The sequence below is a fragment of the Mastigoproctus giganteus genome, chromosome 14, assembly GCF_048544385.1.
Source record: "Mastigoproctus giganteus isolate SK-2022 chromosome 14, ASM4854438v1, whole genome shotgun sequence".
NCBI classification, from domain to species: domain Eukaryota; kingdom Metazoa; phylum Arthropoda; class Arachnida; order Uropygi; family Thelyphonidae; genus Mastigoproctus; species Mastigoproctus giganteus.
Window position 1 is genome coordinate 43,587,727 of NC_143588.1, and position 22,259 is coordinate 43,609,985.

At 37.9% G+C, this 22,259-nt stretch overlaps 1 protein-coding gene across 2 annotated transcripts in view; it reads right to left on the bottom strand.

The window, feature by feature from the left end:
* LOC150075093 (uncharacterized) overlaps positions 1 to 19,146 on the bottom strand; it is a 65,394-nt gene extending 46,248 nt beyond the window's left edge. For both annotated transcript variants that reach the window (XM_090389186.1, XM_090389185.1), the window contains exon 1: positions 18,755 to 19,146. In XM_090389186.1, coding sequence (XP_090245312.1) covers positions 18,755 to 19,064 — 310 coding nt within the window. In that variant the 5' untranslated portion in view covers positions 19,065 to 19,146. The remainder of the gene's footprint in view (positions 1 to 18,754) is intronic.
* Positions 19,147 to 22,259: the final 3,113 nt, after the last annotated feature.

Genomic DNA, 22,259 nt, shown 5'->3' on the forward strand with positions numbered 1-22,259 from the left:
ACTGTCTTATTTAGTTAAGAGTGCAGAAGGTCCGTAATGTACAAACCTGTTACAACTTAGATAAAATAAAACGTATATTTTCGAAACGACACTGCTCTTCCATATTTCAGAATATGTTCAAGTAAATTAGTTTCTCTTATTCGTTCAAATGATTATCCACCACCATTGTCATCATAAAGGGATCTTGGACTTTCTGGAGATGCTTCGGCTATATCTCTCAAATGTTCACGTTCCTATTCCAGTTCATTCAACAAAAAATCTGTGCTGTTAGAGAAATTACTATAATGTGATATAGCTGTCTAATGCATCATATCTGACAAGTCTGTTGTCTGTCTAATACAAGATAATATGCGCTGCTTAGACTATTAGTGTAGTAAGAGATAGTAAGCAACTGCTTAGATGACATTAACCTACTAAACAATTGCCTAAACATCAGATTAGCGAACCTACTTAACAACTGCCTAAACATCAGATTTCTAAGCCTACAAAATAACTACCTAAATATCAGATTAGTAAACCTACTAAACAGCTGCCTAAACATCAGACTAGTAAGGCCACTAAACATAAGACTAGTGAGCTAACTAAACAACTGCCTAAATATCATACTATTGTTGCCTAAACAGCCTAAATATCATACTATTGTTGCCTAAACAGCCTAAATATCATACTATTGTTGCCTAAACAGACTACTTGCTATATCAGCTGACGAAGTATAAACAGCTGATGTTAGGCAATTGTTTAGACTGCATTAGCCTAATACGAGTTCAGGATATAAACTCTTCTAACACTCTATACACCATGATAAACATTTTAATAAGTGAGCATCACGTTACAAATTGTTTACCAGGTACTTGACACTTGATTAGAGACACCTCTTACCACACGACATCAGCAGTTTGAGAAAGGAAAATTTATAACTTATGTTCTTGAACATTGTGCATGTGAAAAAGAACCTGGAAAGGGATTGTGAAGAGAAGTTCATTAATTAAAATATTCATCATAGTTTATAAATAGAATAGAATATACATGCTACTTTTTACAGTTCGTATATTAGGCACTTTAGGACACTGCATCGGATTCTAAATATGATGCAATTCTATTAGACCCTATCAACCTAAAATTGGATGCTAAATAGTTGTATGAGATTCTATCAGACTGATATAAGTTATTCATCTATATTAACATAATAATGGGTGGCATTATGCTGACCAATGTAGTATTAGCTATCGATTTTATCAATGAAACAGCACTTGCATACTTTTAGGTCTTGCTTTCTGAGATGTCTACTGTGATGTTAGATTTAATAAATATTTAAGTTCAGTCCTCCTGGTGAATCATAAACTTTTAATAGAAACTTTAAATCATCAACAGGGTCAGTATTTTTTCTATAATAATCTTGCGCCACAGACAAAAAGTAAGATAAAACTGTTTTAAGGATGAAAAACTAAATGAAGTGAAGAATTTCTTCATCCAAATAAGGATTAAAAAGTATGGTGTAAGTGGCCTTATGAAGTGAACTTGGCAACAGTTTATTGTAGGATGCAGTTAAAAGAAACAGTGAGAATCTGGGTGACATCTAGTTGCCTAATAAAGATTTAGATGACACGGTTGTATAATTCACGGAATGATTGTCTGCGTGAAAGAAGTACAAAAAATGAGTAAATTAGATAACTGAATTGTACTTTTGCAAGAGCGGATAGCGCACATTGTGCGTGGTGAGTGGAGGATATAATCTAATTAGGGAGCACAGAAAACATGGCCGAATTGGAAGCGGTAATCAAACACTTAAACGAGAGAGTGAGAGAGAGAGAAAAGGGTATTCCAATTTACTCACAGTGTCTTAAAATAACTATACAAGTGTATAAGAAAAGATACCATAATTCTAGATCTTGATTATTTCTATCGAAATAAAAATTTGGACAAGAATTGGACCAATTTGGTTAATTCCAAGTATTTCTAACCCGCGGTTTGACTTTTTCAGTTTCCCAAATTTCGCTTAGCTTTCTCTAGATAGCAGATATTTTCCAATTTTCAAAAGCACTTTAAAGTATTTAAAAAAAAAGAAGCTGAAATTAGATTATGTGCGAAATTGATTGTCAATATGCGACATTTAACTATAAAATGGTCGCTGTGATCCTCTTGAGGGAGTTAGACAATTTTGGACAAGACTTGCATGATTTTCTTTCACCCGGAAACTCTGGATTTTCCTCCCACAAAGAAGAAGGCCACTCTACAGTAGAATACATGTAATTTAGAGACATGGTCTTGGCAACCATCCTCCACGTTGATGTGGAAGCTTCGCTGTTTGTCTTTCGGTTGATAAAATTTTAGCTCAGATCTCATCGACGACTGGAGATCTTCAGATCTTCACTAAGAGGTTAAATTAACAAAGGCTAAGGTGGAAAGTTTTTTCCCATTAGTTATTCGGAAGTTTTCAGCCACAAAAGAGGAAATCCGGTCCATGATCAACTCATTTTACGTGCAAATGTTACGCTATATGCTTTTGTAGAAAGTTGTATTAGAAGACTGACTAGAGATTCCGACCTCGTGGTCAATATCCCACATACTTTATTTACTACTTAAAAGGAATATGGCAAATTATTTTTTGGCTAGATTAAGTTATGTCTATTCTCCAACGTAAGTCAGAAGAGTTTACAGCTAATCATGTTGACAAGAACAGAATCATTTATCGTATTTAGAAGACCATGAACCGCGGTAAACTGAAACGTGTGCACTTTGGAATTGACTACTCGACTACGTCAGGTCTTAGTTCTTAAGAATTAAGTAATTTATGTTCTAGCGAGTTGAAAAGATATATCTGGAGGCTCATATTGCATGTATTTTGCCTGGCTACAAATCCTTTATTACAATTGGTTAATAGATTCTGAATAAAGGTAATAACTCTTCGGGTTTAAGAAATCAGAATGCAATATATGAAGAGAGAGAGAGAGAAAAGAAGTTGAATCTAGTTTATAAAGATCTTCCTCCCATTTCTTCGAAGTTCTTGGACCTCACTTTAATGTCAAGTGGGTACGAAGTAGAGGTTTCTTACGAAATACAAAAGAAAATTTAAGTTTAACAGATATTTATTTAAAGTATACCCAGTAAAATAAAATAAAATAAAATATTTCCAGAAGCTTTCGGAACTCGTGTCCCTTTCTCAACTTTCTGCATAGTTCGATGGATAACAAATCATAAATAGGTCTGCATCAGAGACTTGTACTGTACGCACTGAAATGAATAGGCATGTGCCTATTTATAGTATAGAAAATGACATAAACAGGCCTATATCTACGATATAGGCCTGTTTACATCATAATAAAGCCTAAAGGCCTATATCTACGATATAGTTGAGAAAGGGACACGAGTTCCGAAAGCTTCTGGAAATATTTTATTTTATTTTATTTTACTGGGTATACTTTAAATAAATATCTGTTAAACTATGGACCCCAGTACTCCAGGCCCATTTGTCAAAATTTAAGTTACAACTTGATGAAACTTAAATTTCTCAAACCGTTCACTAAAATTAATCACGTATTGGACCAAAGACGGAAGCTTCCTGATGCTGTTAATTCTGAGAATGAGCTCCGCTAAAAGTTCGTAATCATGTCTTAGAACGTGTCTACAGTGACCACATATATAGAAGTGATGTACCGTAGTAACTGAAGCCGATGTAATAACACGCAGTGACCACGTCTCGCGCCAATACCGACACGCGCCCGTTAAATGTGTCCAACGAACGACTTTGATCTTTTAGAAAGTTAACAATCTACGAAGGATGGATTTTCTGAACTGATGAGGATTCGTCTTTTGAGAGAAACTTTTGCGCTTGAGCCTCCATGTTAAGGAGTTGTATTTTGGGTAGGTTTAGTTCGATGGATAACAAATCATAAATAGGTCTGCATCAGAGACTTGTACTGTACGCACTGAAATGAATAGGCATGTGCCTATTTATAGTATAGAAAATGACATAAACAGGCCTATATCTACGATATAGGCCTGTTTACATCATAATAAAGCCTAAAGGCCTATATCTACGATATAGGCCTGTTTACATCATAATAAAGCCTAAAGGCCTATATCTACAATATAGGCCTTGTTATTTCGCTATATGCTGAACACTGAAACATATACGCTTACATCAGAAATGTTCTTGTATATGGTAGAGATACTGCAATGAACAGGCGTACAACAGAGATACAAACACTGAAATAAATTGACCAATATCAGAGATGCATACACAAATACTGAAATAAATCGGTCTATATCAGAGGTGATAATTTAGGAATATTATCACCTCTGATAATATTTCTATATTCCGAAATAGTCTGCCTTAATTTATTTGAGAGAAAGAGATATATCGGAATGGAAAATATTGTTCGTGTTTATAGCGATTTCAAGAGTAAGATCTGTTTGAAATCTGAAGTTCTCTAGTTGAAAGTTGGTAAACAAAATGAAACTTTTTTACAGTTTTCTGTGAGTAATCTTCGAACAGAAGCAGGGAGACGGATGTGTTCCGGTTGGCTTGGAAGAAAGAGGTAGACACCAAGATGCTAATTCAGAATAGTATTGCCCATAAAAATAGGTGGAGAAAAAGCATCTAGCAGAAACTGAATGTCTGTGTGACAGGGAGCGGGAGGATTTTAATAAAGAGAGTAGGTTATTAATTAGTCTAACAAGTCTCTTGGATAGAGGTAAGGCGTGTCTGAGAAGCTGTGATGGAACCTCTTTGGGAACATATGTAAGAATGCATCTGGGGAGTTGTGTTTATTAAAGAAATTTATTAAAATTAGCAGCACGTGGGCTAGATTAATACTTGGAAGAAAAGCAGAAATTTTTCTTGGAGTCTTTAGTCATGTTTGAAAAATAGGCATAGAATCGTGAATTTCCAAGATTCGTTCAATTTCTAATGAAGTTTGGTTTTCGAATTTCTCGCTATTTATTTAAAACATAAGTAGCCACTGAGAATGTAATAAATTAGCCTGCACAACATAAACCATTTTTTGAAATACCGACGGAGTCAGAGCCCTTGCATCATTTCACAAAGTGATAATATATTTTCACTTTCTAAAACAGTAGTCGGCAACCTTTTTCCCCTAAGTGCCAATTTTTGTTCATTACAACTACAGAAATTTTCACGCGTGCCATTTGGGACAGGTATATGAACATTGAACGTGCTACTTGGACAGGTGTATGAACCCAGAAAGCAATTCGAATACTGTAATTGCCAAAGTATCATAACTTTGGCGTGCCAACTTCTGGCACTCGTGCTTTGGGTTTCCGATACCTGATCTAAAGCGTTATGGGTCATTCTCTCACTCTGGTCCACTAGCCCTCACTGGAAGTTTAAATCGAGTTTTAAAAAAACTTGGCTTCAATGTACTTTTTGTAACTGAAGTAGTCATTCTTTGTGATCTAACTCCACCTGACATTGAGTTGGTTTGTAAACGCTTTCGACAATAAGGTCGAATGCACTTGAATGTGATGAAGAGGGTTTCAGATTGAGGAGGGTTCAACATCTCATTACCACGAACAGGACTTTATTTAATAAACAAAGATTGCTGTTTGTGGGGGTACTATAATAATAATAATCATTTATATTATGTATTAATATTTGTCAAACCTTCTCTGTTTTCTGTTCTGTTTCTTGATGAGCTAGGAAATATTTCAAAAACAGACTCATGGAAACTTAATGAACATCAAAGTTCAACTTGTATAAAGAGTGATGTTAAGGAGGGGTCCGAAGATTACGAACAGATCCTTATTATCCAGAAATCTTCCACTGAAGATATGCGCAGATTTGTACTACGACTTTCATATGTGAGCAGTGTATTAACACAAATGGCATTCGCTTTGCAGTCTCACCAACAACCGATGCAATCAGTGCACCACTTTCTCGTGGAATACACCGCATGACATTACGTCATCCCTTGTTATAAATTATCTATCTTGTCGGACGCCACTCTGTCATGCCTCTGTTGACTTCCTTGTGATACTTCGTAGCGATCACGTGGTTGCGTTCACTAATGATAGACCACCCTCTATTACACGACATGACTGAGTTCACATTTCCCTGAGACACACACGGACTAGTCCCTTAATTATGTGTTGCTTCCAAGTTCTAAAAAAATAGACGAATGCTTTCTGAAGGACAACTTTTGTAATGGTACAGAAACGCATGGGGTTTTGTAGCTGGCCACTTGCCACAAAAACCACATTAACACGCTTGATATAACTACATACATCCTCTTATCATCCGTTAACTATTTTCCAAGAAGTAGTTCTCTTGCTTTACCAGAGGATTTACGGATCATACAATTCTATAATTGCTAGCCTTACACGTATGCGTTTTTCGAATAGGGATATTGGTCAATTTCTAGCTCAGGATCTGTTAAATAATGCAACTTGGAACCATCAGGGTGGTTACTATGGCACACTTTGTTTTTTTGGTAAAAAAACATTGGATTAGTTGGATTGTGTACCGGAAAATTGCTGTTCAAGTTGGACAAATCCTTAGACAGTTATTCGACGTGACGCTTGGTCAACAGATCTGCGAATGATCACGGATGATGCTGATTCATCTGTGGTACATCCAATATCAATAGCGTCATAAGTAGATAATGAAGTCGCTATACATTAGTTACCATTGAAATCGCTGACATGATTAGACGCTACAACTATAGAGCCTGATGGAGTTGGGTTCTCTTTGGAAAGCGATAACAACAGGATTCGTGTGTAGAGATGCCCTACCGAAAGAGATATTCCCAGAAGAGCACACACATCTGATTACCAGGAAACATAATATGGGAAATCCATCTTTTCGGACAGTCATTCGCCCCAAGTTTTTGCTCGTGTAGACGTTGCGTTGAAGCTCTACTTCGAACTGTCCTTTTGGACAGTTCGAAGTAGAGCTTCTATCATGGTTATACAACTCTTTATTCCAACAGGGCAGCTCTGCCTCGAATGTCAGTCAATTTCTTTGCAGTGTTCGTGTGCTTTCCTGGGCTACTAAGACCCCTGGTTTTTCTCATAATGGGCTTGGGTATTCCTGAAGAGGATAACAGATTCCACTTTTTGACTCACTGCCAAAATGCATAACTTCCATAGCGGTGTAGGGGACGGACGTACTTTGTACTGGTCTTAATTGGATTTCCGTCTCCATCATTGTCATTGATGGTTGTGGAGAACTTTTGTTGTGATTTGCCTTTACCCTAATCAAATTTTACACGATTGGATAATCAATTTAGGGCAAGTAGCTTTTCTGATTCCGATGTTCACTAAAGGAAACGAAAACAGAAACACATCGAAAGAGCCCTCGTGAGTGGCACAGTTGGTATAATCACCGTCCTTCTCACACCGGGTGGAAAAGACCTAAGTTTGAATCTCGTCAATGACTTTATGGGTCTGTTTCACAACATGGCCGAGTTAGTCAGTCTCAGGAGAGAGTAGTATGGGTTTCTCGTGCAACAAACAGCAAATCGACCACAGAACACGTGCAATTTGCAGACCTATAAACGGCCCAATATGGCCTAAGTTGTTGATGCACCAGAAATCCTACAACAGAAAAAAAAAAGAAAAAACTCGAAAGAATGGCATGATTTCAACCAAAGTTGGCAATAATGATAAGAGGGATTACAGGAGTAAAATTTCAAGGAATTTGACACAGCATTAAAAGATATAACATTGTTCGCGAACAGATTTTGGAGTTGGACTTACTGCTTTATTGCATAAAAACTTCACAATTTGTGGAAAGTTTTAGATTAAAATTTATTGAATTGCTAGAATAAAACTGAGAAAAAGGCAATCTTCTCCGTATATCTAACTGACAGAGGAAGGATGGACAGTCGGTATACAAGAGGGTGGAATGCCGTTCCTCCATAACGCTGAAAGAGTTGGATGAGAGGTGTTTACAGTTCATCGATGCTGGGCATACATAAGAGGAGGAATGTACAAATGTCCGAAGCAAAGGCACAGACCTTCCAGAAGCACCGAAAAAAAATGACCGTCGTATCCGACCGATGTCTTTACGAATAGGTTAGCCACTTCTGTTCAGATTAGGGGTGTTATGCTCTGCGTGCTCGCACAGTTTTCAGTTGTTTGCCCAATGCGGGACTGCGATCTCGAATCTCATTGAACCGTTTGCCTCTCACTCCTGCTCAGTATTGTGAACGTCTTCAGACGTATCGAGCACGGGTCGTTGGATGCTGAAATAGCGTTCAGCAGTGTTTAGTGATTGCGCTCTTTTGGCCTCGCGGTATGAATGATGGAAGAATGAGGGTCAGAAGACGTCCGACACCGACTGAAATAAAGAGCAGACTGTATAAGGCGAAGACTACACATCCCAAACGCCAGGTGTTAATAGTTTGGGGCAGCTGTAGAATATGACACGAATACAGCTATTATGCTTGTGGAGGGCGGTATTATTGTTTCATAAAAAAATGTCACGAACCAGTGGTCATTCCTTTTTTGGCAAATATGAATAATGTCCATTTACATACTGCCAAAATATGCAGATTTGCTCTTCAAGATGTGAATTTCTTCCCACGCTGTCAGATCGCCAGATTTATCCCTAGTCGAGCCTGCTGAAGGATGCCTAACCACAAATTCCATACCTGCACTTTCGATACCTCAGTTGACAGCTCAAGCGGAACAGATCTGAAACGACATACCTCAAGATGACATCCGACACCTGTTCGACCAACTTCATTGATATCTCAGATACAACTTATTGTAATCATTTGAAAATTTAATAATTTATTCTTATAACTCCTCTTAATATTATCACCAACTTTGGTCAGAATCAGATCACTCTTTCGGAGCGTTCCGGTTTTCATTCTCTTTAGTGTATATATGCAGTCATTTTCTGAGAGACTGTCGAATCTATTTAGCATATGTTTTACTTAAATTCAGAAGTAGTCTGTTTTACATCTTCTATATATAGTAACTTCCATACAGAACTACTTGCAGATGTCGATATGTCGCGGGTTCGAGCTGCCCTCCCGCCACAAATAAGCACCAGTGCTTTCAGATAGTGAGTGCGATATGAAATGACTGGTTAATAACGCTTTTCTGGCTTGCAGAGTATTTAACAGGCGTGTGAGAGGAATATCTGTATATTATAACTGTAGTGTTTCCCTCCTGAACTTAAATGAGTTCATCGGCCACTTTTCTTGTGGTCAGTGGTTCAGATAATTAGTAGCGTATCCACTGTACGCCATGGGGGACCCTCTCGGAAACATTTTCATTAACCAAAATAATGGGAGTGTCAAAAATGGATAATGACAGCTTGAGTGTGTCTGCCAAAAGAAAAACCAGTCCCTACAACAGGACAGAGACCAATCAGAGACTACTCTGAGTATGAAGCCATAAGCGAGTGGAAATATTGAAATCGAATATTGAAGGAGGTCTGTGCCATAATATCCGAAGAAACATTAGGAGCTGACTCAGTCCAAAGCATATTGATTTATATTGGTGTCAATTTCTACGATTGTTATCATATCTGGCCACGCAAATTACCCCTGATGATGTCTCGAGCCTTGACAAAGGCATATCGATAGCACCACAGGAGTAAGCGCCACTAATTTATGTATTCGATCCGTCTGTATCTAGATACGTAACCCTGGACATCCAGTTCTTAATTCTGAAACCTGGTCTAGCCAAATGTAGTCCTAAACGGATTTAGTAGTTTTGGTTAACTTATTCTTGTTTGTGCGGTGCTTTTAATTAATACGATGGAGAAAACAAGTTATTAACACTATTCTGATTCAGAATAACGGCATTGGGATGGTTAGCATCCTCACTCTGTTGTACCTGCAGTCACTTGGCGTTGGAATATAGTAACATCTTGAGAAATTCTAAAAGAAAAGAACCATTAGTTAAACGAGTATATGTAGTCTTCGCTGTTCAATAGATATGAATTCCTAACGATAAATCTCAATTAGTCCTTGCAATGCGTGGGAAACATTGGACAACAGCTGGACGAAGAGATTGTTGATCGCTCTAGCAGGAAACTAAAACTAATCAGCAATTTATAGATGGCGGAAGAGCAAAAGCCCATTGTCAGACTTAGATCAAATTCTCTGTGACGTAAGAAGCCTAAGTGAAGATTAACTGCTTTAGTTATTATGATTTGGCAAATGGCCTGTCAGAATAAGTGTATATGTAGGGTTTAGAATATCATTAACGAAGTGTCCTTGAAGAATAGGGACAGTGTCAGTCGCTATCGTTTTAGTAGTAAGAAGCATTTTGCAAGTAAACCTTGAGTTCTACAATAAAGACAAAAATGTACTTGTTATGCAAAAATGCCGAATCAACTGCAAAAATTTCCATAGCAACTATTCAACAATGCCGAATCAACGGTAAAAATTACCATAGCAACTATTCAACAATGCCGAGTCAACTGTAGAAATTTCCATAACAACTATTCAACAATGCTGAGGAAACTGTTAATTTCCATGGCAACTTTCTAATAATGCTGATTCAAATGTAGAAATTTCCAGAGCAACTTTTCAACAATGCTGAGTCAACTAAAAATTTCCATAGCAACTTTTCAAAAATGCTGAGTCAACTAAAAATTTCCATAGCAACTTTTCAACAATGCTGAGTCAACTAAAAATTTCCATAGCAACTTTTCAACAATGCTGAGTCAACTAAAAATTTCCATGGTAACTTTTCAACAATGCTGTGTCAACTGTAAAAATTTCCATAGCAACTTTTTAACAATATAACGTTCAGTTGCTATTTTTTCTTTCTTTTAAGGTTGGTTTTTACTACATTTAGCTTTGATTATTAGCATTTAATACATTACTTGCATTCCATTTTTGTTCTGTTTGGTTTCATTTAGCTGCATTCTCTGTTAATAGTTTTCAGCAATAAGAAACATTTTCCTGATAGTACTCTAAAGAAGGAAAAGTGGTGGAAAAATTCCCATAGTAGCTTTTCCACAATAAAAACCAACACTGCTACTTTTCCTACACTTTTAGCTTCATTGTTTCCACTTAGTGATTGCAAGTAGCAGTTAGCGTTTCTAAGCAGTTAGGGAAAAAAAAGAAATAAATCCTTGAAATACCGAAGAATTTGCTGCAAAAATGGATATAGTGCCAAGAAACAGTCTGAATAAAGAGCAAAGAACCATGTCAAGTGTCGGCAAGCAGCAGCACTTCCACCTGTCACATTCTAAGGAAAAGCGCCTTGCCAAATATAGGTCTCCAGCCAGACCGACAACGGGAGGTGGGGGATTTCGTTACATACGTAGTAGGACTGCCTGCCACGAGCACTACTCCTAACCCCCTCTTCCCTTTCCTATTCACCCAAGCTGTGTCAGCAGTCTTTTTTTTATTATTTATTTCAATTTGTTTGCCGACTGATTTTTTTTTTTTTTTTTCTTTCTTAGAACACCGTGAGTGGAAGACCGTTAGAGGAATAAATATGAGGAAGTAAATATGGCACCTCCATGTGCTTGGAGAAAAACAATTTGTCAGTGTCACATTTAGGACTTTGGACCATGATTTGAGAGAGCTGTGGGCAGCAACTACCTATTTGGTATTCTGTAGCGAGTGGGAAAAAAGTAGCGAATATTCTGCACACGTAGCGTAGATAGAAATATTAACGCCATCTACCCTTTGAAATTACAAAAATCTACATACCGACTTTAGGGGTGGGGGGGAGGTCGACCATTGCATTTCATACCGTAGTTTCGATATATTACTTCGATATTGTGGCACATAGAACAGGCTCGTGTCAAGTTTCAGAATTATTGGTTGAATTTATTAGAAATTATTGACGCAGTGATCAGGTAAAACTCCGACTGGTAGATCTGTAAGGATTCATCTATTATTCCATTCTTTGTGTTGTTCAAGCAGAAGTAATCTTTAATATGGCAGTATAAAAGTCAGATCTTTTCGAAAATTCTCGTTGTTTAAGTTTGAAAGCTTACAGAAGATTGGTTAGATACTTAAACAGTTCACATTCGTAGCGTGAAGTCCAATTACGAAAACTGTCTTTTAGAATTGATGTTTTCTCTAAATTTCTACAGAGATTTATAACGAAACTTCTTCGTAGCTTGAGTAAGGATCATATATTTTTGGTGCCATTGTCAATCTAGAAATTGGCATGAAGGTTTCTTATGGCTAAAGGATTACTAACTAATAGCCAAATTGTTCATAAACCTATCTAATAGCCAGATTGTTCATAAACCTGTTTAATAGCCCGATTGTTCATAAACCGGTCTAATAGCCCGATTGTTCATAAACCGGTCTAATAGCCCAAATGTTCATAAACCGGTCTAATAGCCCAAATGTTCATAAACCGGTCTAATAGCCCAAATTTTTTCATAAACTGGTCTAATAGCCAAATTGTTGTTGATAAATTGATCTAGCCGAATTGTTGATAAGCTTATCTAATAGCCGAATTGTTGATAAGCTTATCTAATAGCCGAATTGTTGATAAGCGTATCTAATAGCCGAATTGTTGATAAACTGGTCTAATAATAGCCAAATTGGGGATAAACTGGTCTAAAAGATGCTAAATAAATCCAAATGCAGAAATTAGGCTCAAAATTTAAAGGGGCAAATGTCTCTTGCAACGTTGTAAGATTACTAACAAAATTATGTGAAAGTTATGCAAATAAACAAACTTTATGCAACTTGTTTTTTCATTGGGAATCCATTGCTAGAGTCCACAATAAAGATTATTTTTGGCACAAGCAGATGGACAAAAACGAATGAATTTATTCCAGTAGGTTTAAAATATTATCACAGGAGGCTGTTAACACTGAAGATTGTCGTTCCAAGCAATGAAAGGTTTTTTTATTTTATAGAAGAAACAAAGAAAAAAAAAAGAATATTGGTTTTGTAAATATCTGCTCCACAGTGATACTTCTAATTCTACATTCTTTCAAGATGCAGTAATTGAATGAAAAGCACTTTTATGTATATCAATTTTTCAACTATGGTTGTGTAATGAAACTTAGTGGAGGATATCTACCAAATAAACCAAAATAAGAGATATGTTCAAACTACCTTCGATAAATGTCTTTTCCCAACTCTGCTATGATTTATGGTTTGGTGTAAGTGTCGCTTTCATTCGAACTCTAATTTCAGGAATGGTTTCAAATGAAGACTTGCAGTGGTGAAATGATGAAAGATTTGAGCAACTAAGAATTCATATAAGAGTTTGGTGTTAAAATAGTCCTCATTCTACTTTGATTTTCCATGATGTGTTTCGTTATGAGATATACTAAGATTGCACTTCTGTGATAGCTAAGATTGCACTTCTGTGATAGCTAAGATTGCACTGCTGTAATAGCTAATGCGGAACTGTCCAAATGTCTGGAACTCAATAGAGATCAGAAGCTTTATTATTTAGAAAGAGGAACATCAGATTGCCGAAAAACATCCATATTTTTGCATCTAATGGGAAAATCGCTTCAATGAGATATCATCCACTTTTCAAATGTGTATTTTTGTTGTTCTCTCTCTCTCTCTCTCTCTCTCTCTCTCTCTCTCTCTCTCTCTCTCTCTCTCTCTCTCTCTCTTCCTGCTTCTGTCTTTCCCGCTTTATTATTCAGTGCGTGATCACCATTTTTCAAAATTATGACGTAATTGCGTTGTGGTTCCCTTTATCCTGTACAAAGCAATTTAGGGGAAGATATGATACAAATTTGTTTCCAAACAGATTCATAGGAATAAGGTTGATCTTAAATTCCTTTGGATGAACTTTTTAAGTATATCCAGGACTTTGATTATGCATAACGGATTATCTATGGCAATTGTTTCCTCGATAAAACTTACAGGGCGAAACGGATCTAAAAAGACAAATCATCACTTAGACTTGCCACGACAACAACATAGGATGTTTGGTTTAGTTGATGCCTTTATTCAGTACTTTGGCAACGAGGAGTACCAACAGCTAGTGTGTCATCATCCCAACTTTTCCTTTCTCCTCACACAGATCGATATCTTACCCCTCTTGTATTTCCACCCTCTTCCCTCTTCTGCTCCTAAATATATCATTCAGGGTGTCGGGGAGAACTGTTTCGCTTCTGTCACGTTCTGGAATCAGGGGTAGTCCATCTTGCTTTGCCCCCTCTTCACACACACGCGCATTGCGTGGATGTATTGTTAAAGGGACAAGGATCATTCGCTACATACCCTCAACTAATGAATAAGATAACACTAGACGCATTCTTTGATATCTGTTACCATTTGCTTTAACTAGCAGTCATGTTTCATTATTCGATATTTTATCAGTTTCCGTGCAGGCAGATGTTTGTTAGAATTTGACACTCATTTATGCGTGCCTTTCCAAATACAAACGTATTTTAGAACCCTTTTCAAAAACTTTTTGGTAGGACCACTAAACCTCAAGGATGACATCCTTAAGGTTAACTGGTGTTAATGGTTAACACGTTAACCTTAACATTAAAGAATTCTTCACATCCTTCAATTCTTAAGGATTGATATTTAAAGGATTCTTCACATCCTTCAATTCTTAGGGGTTGATATTTAGAGGATTCTAAGGATTAAACCCATAGTATCCATTATTATCATTCAATTCAAAATTACTGATCCATAATGTTGATTTGAACGATATTATTGCCTTCTGTAGGGCTTCCTAGGTGTAGAAAGTGTGGTAGATATGGAGAGCGAGAACTTAGAGACTAAAACAAAGACATATCACGAAAATATTTGCATTATGGCTGTCTACGAAAGCAGGAAGAATTCATCAAAGCCGATATAAATTGAAGTTACCTTGCATTCTCTGTAACATCTGAGCTTAAGTCTTCAGGATTTTCGAGTACTATTTTTAATGGCTATTCAGCGTAGTGTGGAGGGTATAAAGATCAGTTCGCCCAAGATTAGACATGGTTTATCGTTTAGCTGCATTCTATAAATTTTCTGTGAATATTGAGGTGTCCAAAAATTTTGAAACAAATTGATTTATCAATAAGTCCAGAATGATTTAAAATAAATAAAAATTATATATGTATTGAGAAAAATCGCACGCCAAACTTATCTAGCATGATGTAATAAGCGTGTTATGGCACTTGATCACTAGATTAGCGATATATGTCCTTGTGGTAGTGGAGAGGTCATAATCGTAGACTGTCCACTTTGGTTATGTAAAACCGGCCCTGAATTTGAATCCTGCTGTGACTGCAAAAACATTTGAAAAATGTTTCTGAAGGATTTGTGCGAAATCCTTCATGGCTTGGAACCAACTTACAGATAACGTTTGATCGTGGATGAGCAATCATCAAACGCTACCACCTTAATATCTGTACTTGTCCAAAGATTAATGAGTACAACCTTTTAATCTTAATTGGCACTTTCTTCTTCTTTGCCATCATTAGATTTGCTGGATGTGTACTGCAGATGGAAGAGTACGTACTCCATAGTCGGGTCCAATTTACTTTTTATGTTCCACGCTTTGGCAAGTTGTGCATTGCCCAATAAGCTGGAAGCTTTTTTTGTGGCTGTGAGTGAATCTTTCACAGCAGAATGTCTTTTAAACATTTATTAAAATGAAGAAAGAGTAACTTGAATTATTCAACCTTTTTGTTCGTTGCCGAACTCTGGAACACTACTGAACTTATTTGCGCATTCCAAACAGTTACCAATATAAGGTTTTCAGAATAAATAGGTGAAGGGTTGGAAAATATCCAGAGACAAAGGGAGAACGCTGTATAACCAGTATAATTTTCATTACCTGTTCAGTTTTGCCTATTCAGTTGTAGGATGGAGCATATGCTTAGTGCATTCTGTCCTGAGGGGGACTGTGGATGCATGGTTGCACTGCAGGTGGTAAGATGAGTTGCAGATGTTTGATGTTGATGACCTTACGGTTCTGCTTGGAGGATTATGATCACAACAAGTCTCTGGTGTCTTTTTCCTCTTTAACAGAAATCGAACTGTAAAAGAATAATTCATCTATGGATTCTCCTGGTTTTTTTTTGTTTTTAACCAACGTTCTTCTGAACTCTTGCTTCAAAATAACTTATAAGACTACACAATCTCTGATATCATAATTTCTGTATAAGATTATAGCAGTTCCTAAGAGCACGTTTCAGGAGTGGAGCCTTTCTGTGTTAGAGGCTTTTTAAATCGCGCTTATATATTTTATAATTAACAACGAACTCTAATTGTAAAATTTGTACATGTGGCTGGATGCTGCTTATATAGGAAGAATATTCCTTTGCCAATTGCGGCAAATAAACTCACGCTCTAAAACTTGCTATGGAACTTGAAAATTCAGACCCTTGGATCATTTGATTCCTCCTCTCATTTTGCAAGGCGAAAATGATCGACTTCTTTTGCCACACTTAATGATGGAAGAGATGAAAGATTTAGAAATAAAAGCTGAGTAATTTTTGGCTACGATGGACAATATTATTGTCCATCGTAGCCAAAATTGAGTTTTTTCTTAACTTTTTAATGAAACAAGAATGCTAACTAATGAACAAACCCTCCTTATTTTCTTCAATATTTAGACTATTTCCAAATATTTGCTTTTCTGAAGATCATCAACATTGCAAACTTAGTTGATCAACAGGTAAAATTCTGTGCACAGAGAACACCTTAAGAAAATCTGCGTGTTAAACCTAAAAACGAACATATCACCAACCCTCCCTACGTCTCCCACGCATTGTTAATGAAGATATCTGTCAGATCTCTATTAGTATTTAACTACAGTTGGGAGGGTTACCACTCAGTCAAGAACATACCACAAATGTGTCACTCAGCCGACTGCAGTGAAACATCAAATGATTTCTCGTGAGTGATGTATCCTCTGAGAGAACCACAAAGGCTGTCAAGCATCCCATGAGCTCAGTAGACGAAATTATAAAATTCCCTAATTATCTCGAAAGATTGGGATTTGAAAAGTATCCCTGGAAGACTACTTGGGGGGAGGGGGGGAGATGAAAATCGTAATACAGTTATCATTCTCCCATTAGAAAGATGGAGTTGGTTGTGACATGCAACACATTACGTTTATTACAATTATTCAAATCCAAATGCATCAGCTGCATTATTCCACATCTAATCACCATTAATATTCCATTACCTTAATAATTCGGTCCTACGGACCATTCGTCGGGGTAGCGAAGATTAATGTAAGCTATAGTGTGACAACAGCTCGCAAAACATTACCACAATTAATTGTGTAGGCTTCGGGCATTCGTACATTGAAACAATTTTGGAATAAATAGCAATAAAGAACCGAAATCAAAAAAATAAACCAATTTATCTGTTCTTGGGTTTAATTGCCATAAATATTCTTAGCAGCTCATTAAAACGAAGTGGCCAATCAGAATATAATAGTACAAGTCTTGGGGATAAAGCACAGAATTGTCCAGATATTGAGGAAATTTATGAGATGGCTTAAATTCAATTTAGGATGATTATTAACATTGACAACCCAATTTATTTTTCCTTGGATTGAAGGACCAATTTATTTTTCCTTGGATTGAAGGACCAATTTATTCCTGGATTAAACATCTTTAATGATGTTTTATATGCGGATTATCTTTTAGCAGAAAACATCACGTTCGAGGAAAACGTCATTGGGTACATCAAACAATAAATGGAATTCAAGGACTCGGGTGTATATGTTGGTTAAATTGTCCTTCACATAGCCTTGGAATATATATCTCGAGAACAAGCTGCTTTGTTTGTTAAAATAACATTTTTGATTTCGAATATTTTGTTCTCTTCGAGGGATAAACGTGTTGTTAATAGTTTGGAGGCCAGCTTTGATTTTCTGCTACTAAACAGGTCTAGTCAATAGGGAAAGTCTTGTCGACAACATTTGTGACCTTCCAGCCTCCCATACGCCTGCCATATTAGTCATGCGAAACCAAGCGCGAAGGGGCCAGTCTAGTAATCGGCGGGCTTAAACCTCCAGTAACCAAGACCCGGCTCCGTCAGTCGTTCTTCGCTATTAGGGAACAGTCGGCGGGAGCCCTCCGACCAATCAGACGGTCGACAACGCAGGGAGTAGGAGTACAGAAAGCACGCGTTTCCTCCTTTTTACTCAAGGGGCTTTTGCTCTGTGCATGTATGTGTGTTGCAGAGGAGGTGGTATTGCACGCAGGAATTCGTCTCCGAGGGACCATTCCTTGCAACCGCGATGTCTTCTCTCCAACCTCCAGGCTGCTATTAAATATTCAGGAGGCGCGATTTTAACTAATTAAGTCGTTAACTGTGGGCACACAGAGGTTAGACATGGACGAACAAAGGGGGGAAACGAAGAGGAGAGTTCGGGGGGGGGGGAAGAAGCGACGCTACAAATTGATTCCTCTTCGGTGATAGCCAAGGAGCGATAGGCAAGGAAGCCATTCACTCCAACCAAAATGAGCCATTGACGGCAGACCCGGCGTGGCTCTGGGTGCAGAGGTCATGATTGATGACCGACACACGGGCCACTCGGCATGATTGATACCCGTTGCCTGCTTGCCGCTACTTGGCAAGTGGACGAAGCTCGGGCGCTTGTCTCCAATGATTGCCCGCCAAATCAAACTTACAAATTGAATACCTAGCCGCTCTGAATAAAACATGGGCTTCTATAACAGGATGTGACAGGTCTTGATGGGTACACTTCCCTCGACACGACATCATAAGGTTGGACGGAAACAAGTGACCTCTCTGTCAACGGCACACTAACAGGGAGGGAGAAAGGGAAGGGAGATTAAGAAACACGCGCCACTAAAAATAAAAAAAGACGACTTAAAGTACAAATGGACTTAAGCCCTTACCTTGATGTTGTTTACGCGTAGTCTTCTTCTCTTTCATCCAAGGATATTCGGCGACGGCAACGCTGATCCCGTTACCCGACCCAGGGTGCTTGGCTGGCGGCGAAGGCGAAGGCGCTGTTGCCGAGCACGCGACAGGAGCGGAGTGCAGCTGATTCACGTTTTCCAGTTGGCAGAGAGTAGGAGGTGGCATGACCGGGCTGTTGATTGATGACCCCCTGTGAAACGTTTCATTGATATGAGGTAGGGCTGTCATAAATTCTGCCATAGACGGCTGACTGTTGATAAACCCGCTCTCACAGCCGGTCTCCATGCTGAGAAAATCCTCACAGAAATCCCAACATCACCGGTTGAAAATTTTGTCCGTAAATTTCAGGGAGCTGCTCCTAACCACCGCTAGCATTCAGCCAGCATTGAGGCGCATTTCTGGATTGATAACGAAATCTGACCATTTCTGTTGTGTCATGTGATCGCGGGAACCAATGGCAGCCGTCACTCAGGCTGTGAATAGGAGCGCCGCGAGCAGCGTCTTTGAGCGTCCCGCCATGCGCGTGCACAGCCTCCAGCGAAATCTCCGATGTTATTTTGCGAATACTGTGACGTAAAGGAAAGAAGAGAGGAGAAGGAGATAAAAAAAAAAAGAAAGATAGAAAAAAAAAAAAGAATCCGATTACCGAAGATGCTGAGAAAAGAGAAAAAATGGTACCCACGACTGTTTGTCATGCAACACTAGACTGTGTTTCGCATTCCTGTCCAAGGGCCGGGCAATTAAGGACAATAAAAATTGTTTTCTCTCGTGTCAGCAGAAATTAATGATGAACAACAAATCAGCGGCCCAAGAGTGGTGACGCCCGACATCATCCCGCTGTTCGTCATTAAGTGAGTTCCCTCGTCTGCGGTACAGCTCGACCCTGTTCGGGACGAACCTCGACTCGAGACGGGTTTTCCTCTTTCCCCGATATTTTCGTGTCGTTGTGTTCGTCGAGAACCCGGGGGTAGAGAAAATGACCCAGCAGGCAGAGACAACTTACGGAGACTCGGGGTTTTGCTCGTGCCGCCATGACTGCGCATTGTAACGAGGCCGGTGCACGCCTTCAGAGACGCGATTGCTACCATAGTTTCAGTACACACGTTGTTTCTGCCTGTCAAAGTCACCGGCTAAAAGTTGATTCCTTTTTAAAACACGCTGAGTTCGGTGGACGGGTTTTGTTTTGTTTCGGACAGCCCCTTAGGAAGAGTTAGAATCTTGTAGGTAGCACGGGTCTCTTGGGCTTAATGTGCACTGAAAAGTTTCGTGAAGCAGTCTAGTTGGACACTTTTATTTAGTATTAACTTAAGTATCGCGTGCGTGAAAGGGGTCCTCGTTTTCCAGTCATTGAACTCCTCTTCGTACGGGTTCAAAAAGATTCGGACTCGTGCTATCAGTGGGTAGTGAAAAGGTAAGTTTCCTCTTCACTGCAAAAGTAATTAAAACGATTGATAACGATCATTATTTGTGTCTTTGTCAGATAAGACTTAAATGTAATGATTTAGGAATCCCATACTGTGAGCCTGCAATAACTGCGTAAAAAATTGTTAAATTGCTAGAGCTTCCCCCATTTACCAATATTTCTGTTTCCTATGTCCGCTAGAAGGTGAAAAAGCGTCTTCTAAAATACATTTTTTATATTAAGAGGAAAAAAAACGTCATATGCAGTAACAATCATCTAACAATGGTCTGTTAAGCACATTATTAAATTCCAACAATTATATCCGTTATTTGTTATGATTTTGTTTTAACAATAAGATATTTAACAATGTGCTGCATGACAGTTATTCTTTAGCACGTTTGCAGGAATTTTGTTTCAACAATTAGATGTTTAACAATGTGCTGCATTGCAGGATGCGGAATTTTGTTTTAATAGGCGCTTGTTTATTCCTCTATGATAGTAATTTCTTAGTACATTTGCAGAATATAGAATTTTACTATTTAATGTGACTGATACGTATAAACAACCACAAAAATAAAATAAAAAAAAATAACTTTCATAAAAATACACATTATTTCATTAAGAATACACATGAAGAATGACATTTTATTGTATATTTAAATATTGAATAAAATGTCATTCCAAGAATTCCTTTGACCAATTACTTTGAACCTATTGCGGTTGTTTTCAGAAGCTCAAATTGATGTACTGTTTTCTAACAGTACCCTTTGAACTCTAAATAGAGGATGGGCCATATGTCAGGTTACAAAATAAATTGTTCATCGAGCATGGGAAGTGGAATATAACATATATTTATAACCATTTCTCATAGTACATTATGTAATGGATATTCTTGTTCATGATCAGTTCAGCAACCTTCTTATATTCCAGGATACAATCAGAAGTGGGCCCGGGTGTCCTATAAAGGGCGCTTAGCACTTTACAGGACATCTGGACTTAGAACTGAAGAGCGAGCACCAAACCTAGACAAATCGGGACCCTTAGAATTCCTCCTTGATGTCCTTTTCCATCAACCTTAATTCTCGCAATCGGGTTCCCTGAATCCTACGATTCCCTGTCACGTCGGGCCGGAAAGAGTGTAGCTTCATTAATTTTCATGTTATTGTATCGAAGTCTAGGGTCCACAACAAAAGAAAGACATGTACTTCTGAGGAATGTGCAAAGAGGAGGGATTAGATTCAAATATAAAGTCTTAGGAAGAAACAGTAGATAAGATATTACTTTTTTTTCTGTACAGAACCGGTTTAGACCATATAGCGCCAATATGTATTATGTTTGTACATATATTTGTTTATAGGCCGTTTTGCTTGATGTGTCGGCTGAAAATCCCCGATTAATTCATGGAGGGAACTCTACTTTTTCGGTCTAAGATTGGCTAAGTAAGTTCTGATTGAAGGGGACTTGAGAAATTCCTCCGGTATGACAAGAACCGAACTCAGACCTCTCCAAACGACTGACAAGTTCCGAAACCACTATATTATCTCCGAGTTTTCATATTATAAAGTTTATCTTCGGGTAGTCTGTTGTGGAACATTGAAATAAGTTTCTTAAAACGATGGTCAAGGTGGAAAGTTTGGAAAATTTCAAGGGACAATTGAATGGATACTTCTTAACGATGGGAATGATATGAGATTTTTTTTCAACAGATTGCACGAGTTTTTATTTATAACGAGGGTTATCTCTAAAGGTTAGTTGTCTCAAGAATATAATGCTATGTTTCTCAAATTTCTTGAAACTCAACTTCCAAATGAATGTTGAAAGAGTGACTGGCAATACATCCGTTTGTTGATGATTGAAAGCGTCATCTTAGCAAAGCGAAATGTCAATAAACGTACACCTGTTTGACACTACGATTTAAACTGTACTTACAGTAAGAGAAATCTAATATTATTAGCGTTTATTCGTTGCATAATTTTTAATTCTTAATATCACTTGGTTATTATTAAGCCCAGGTGCAGCTTAAAACCTCAATAATGTACACTTCTTTTAAAGTTCTCATGGTTTGGTCAGCTGCATTT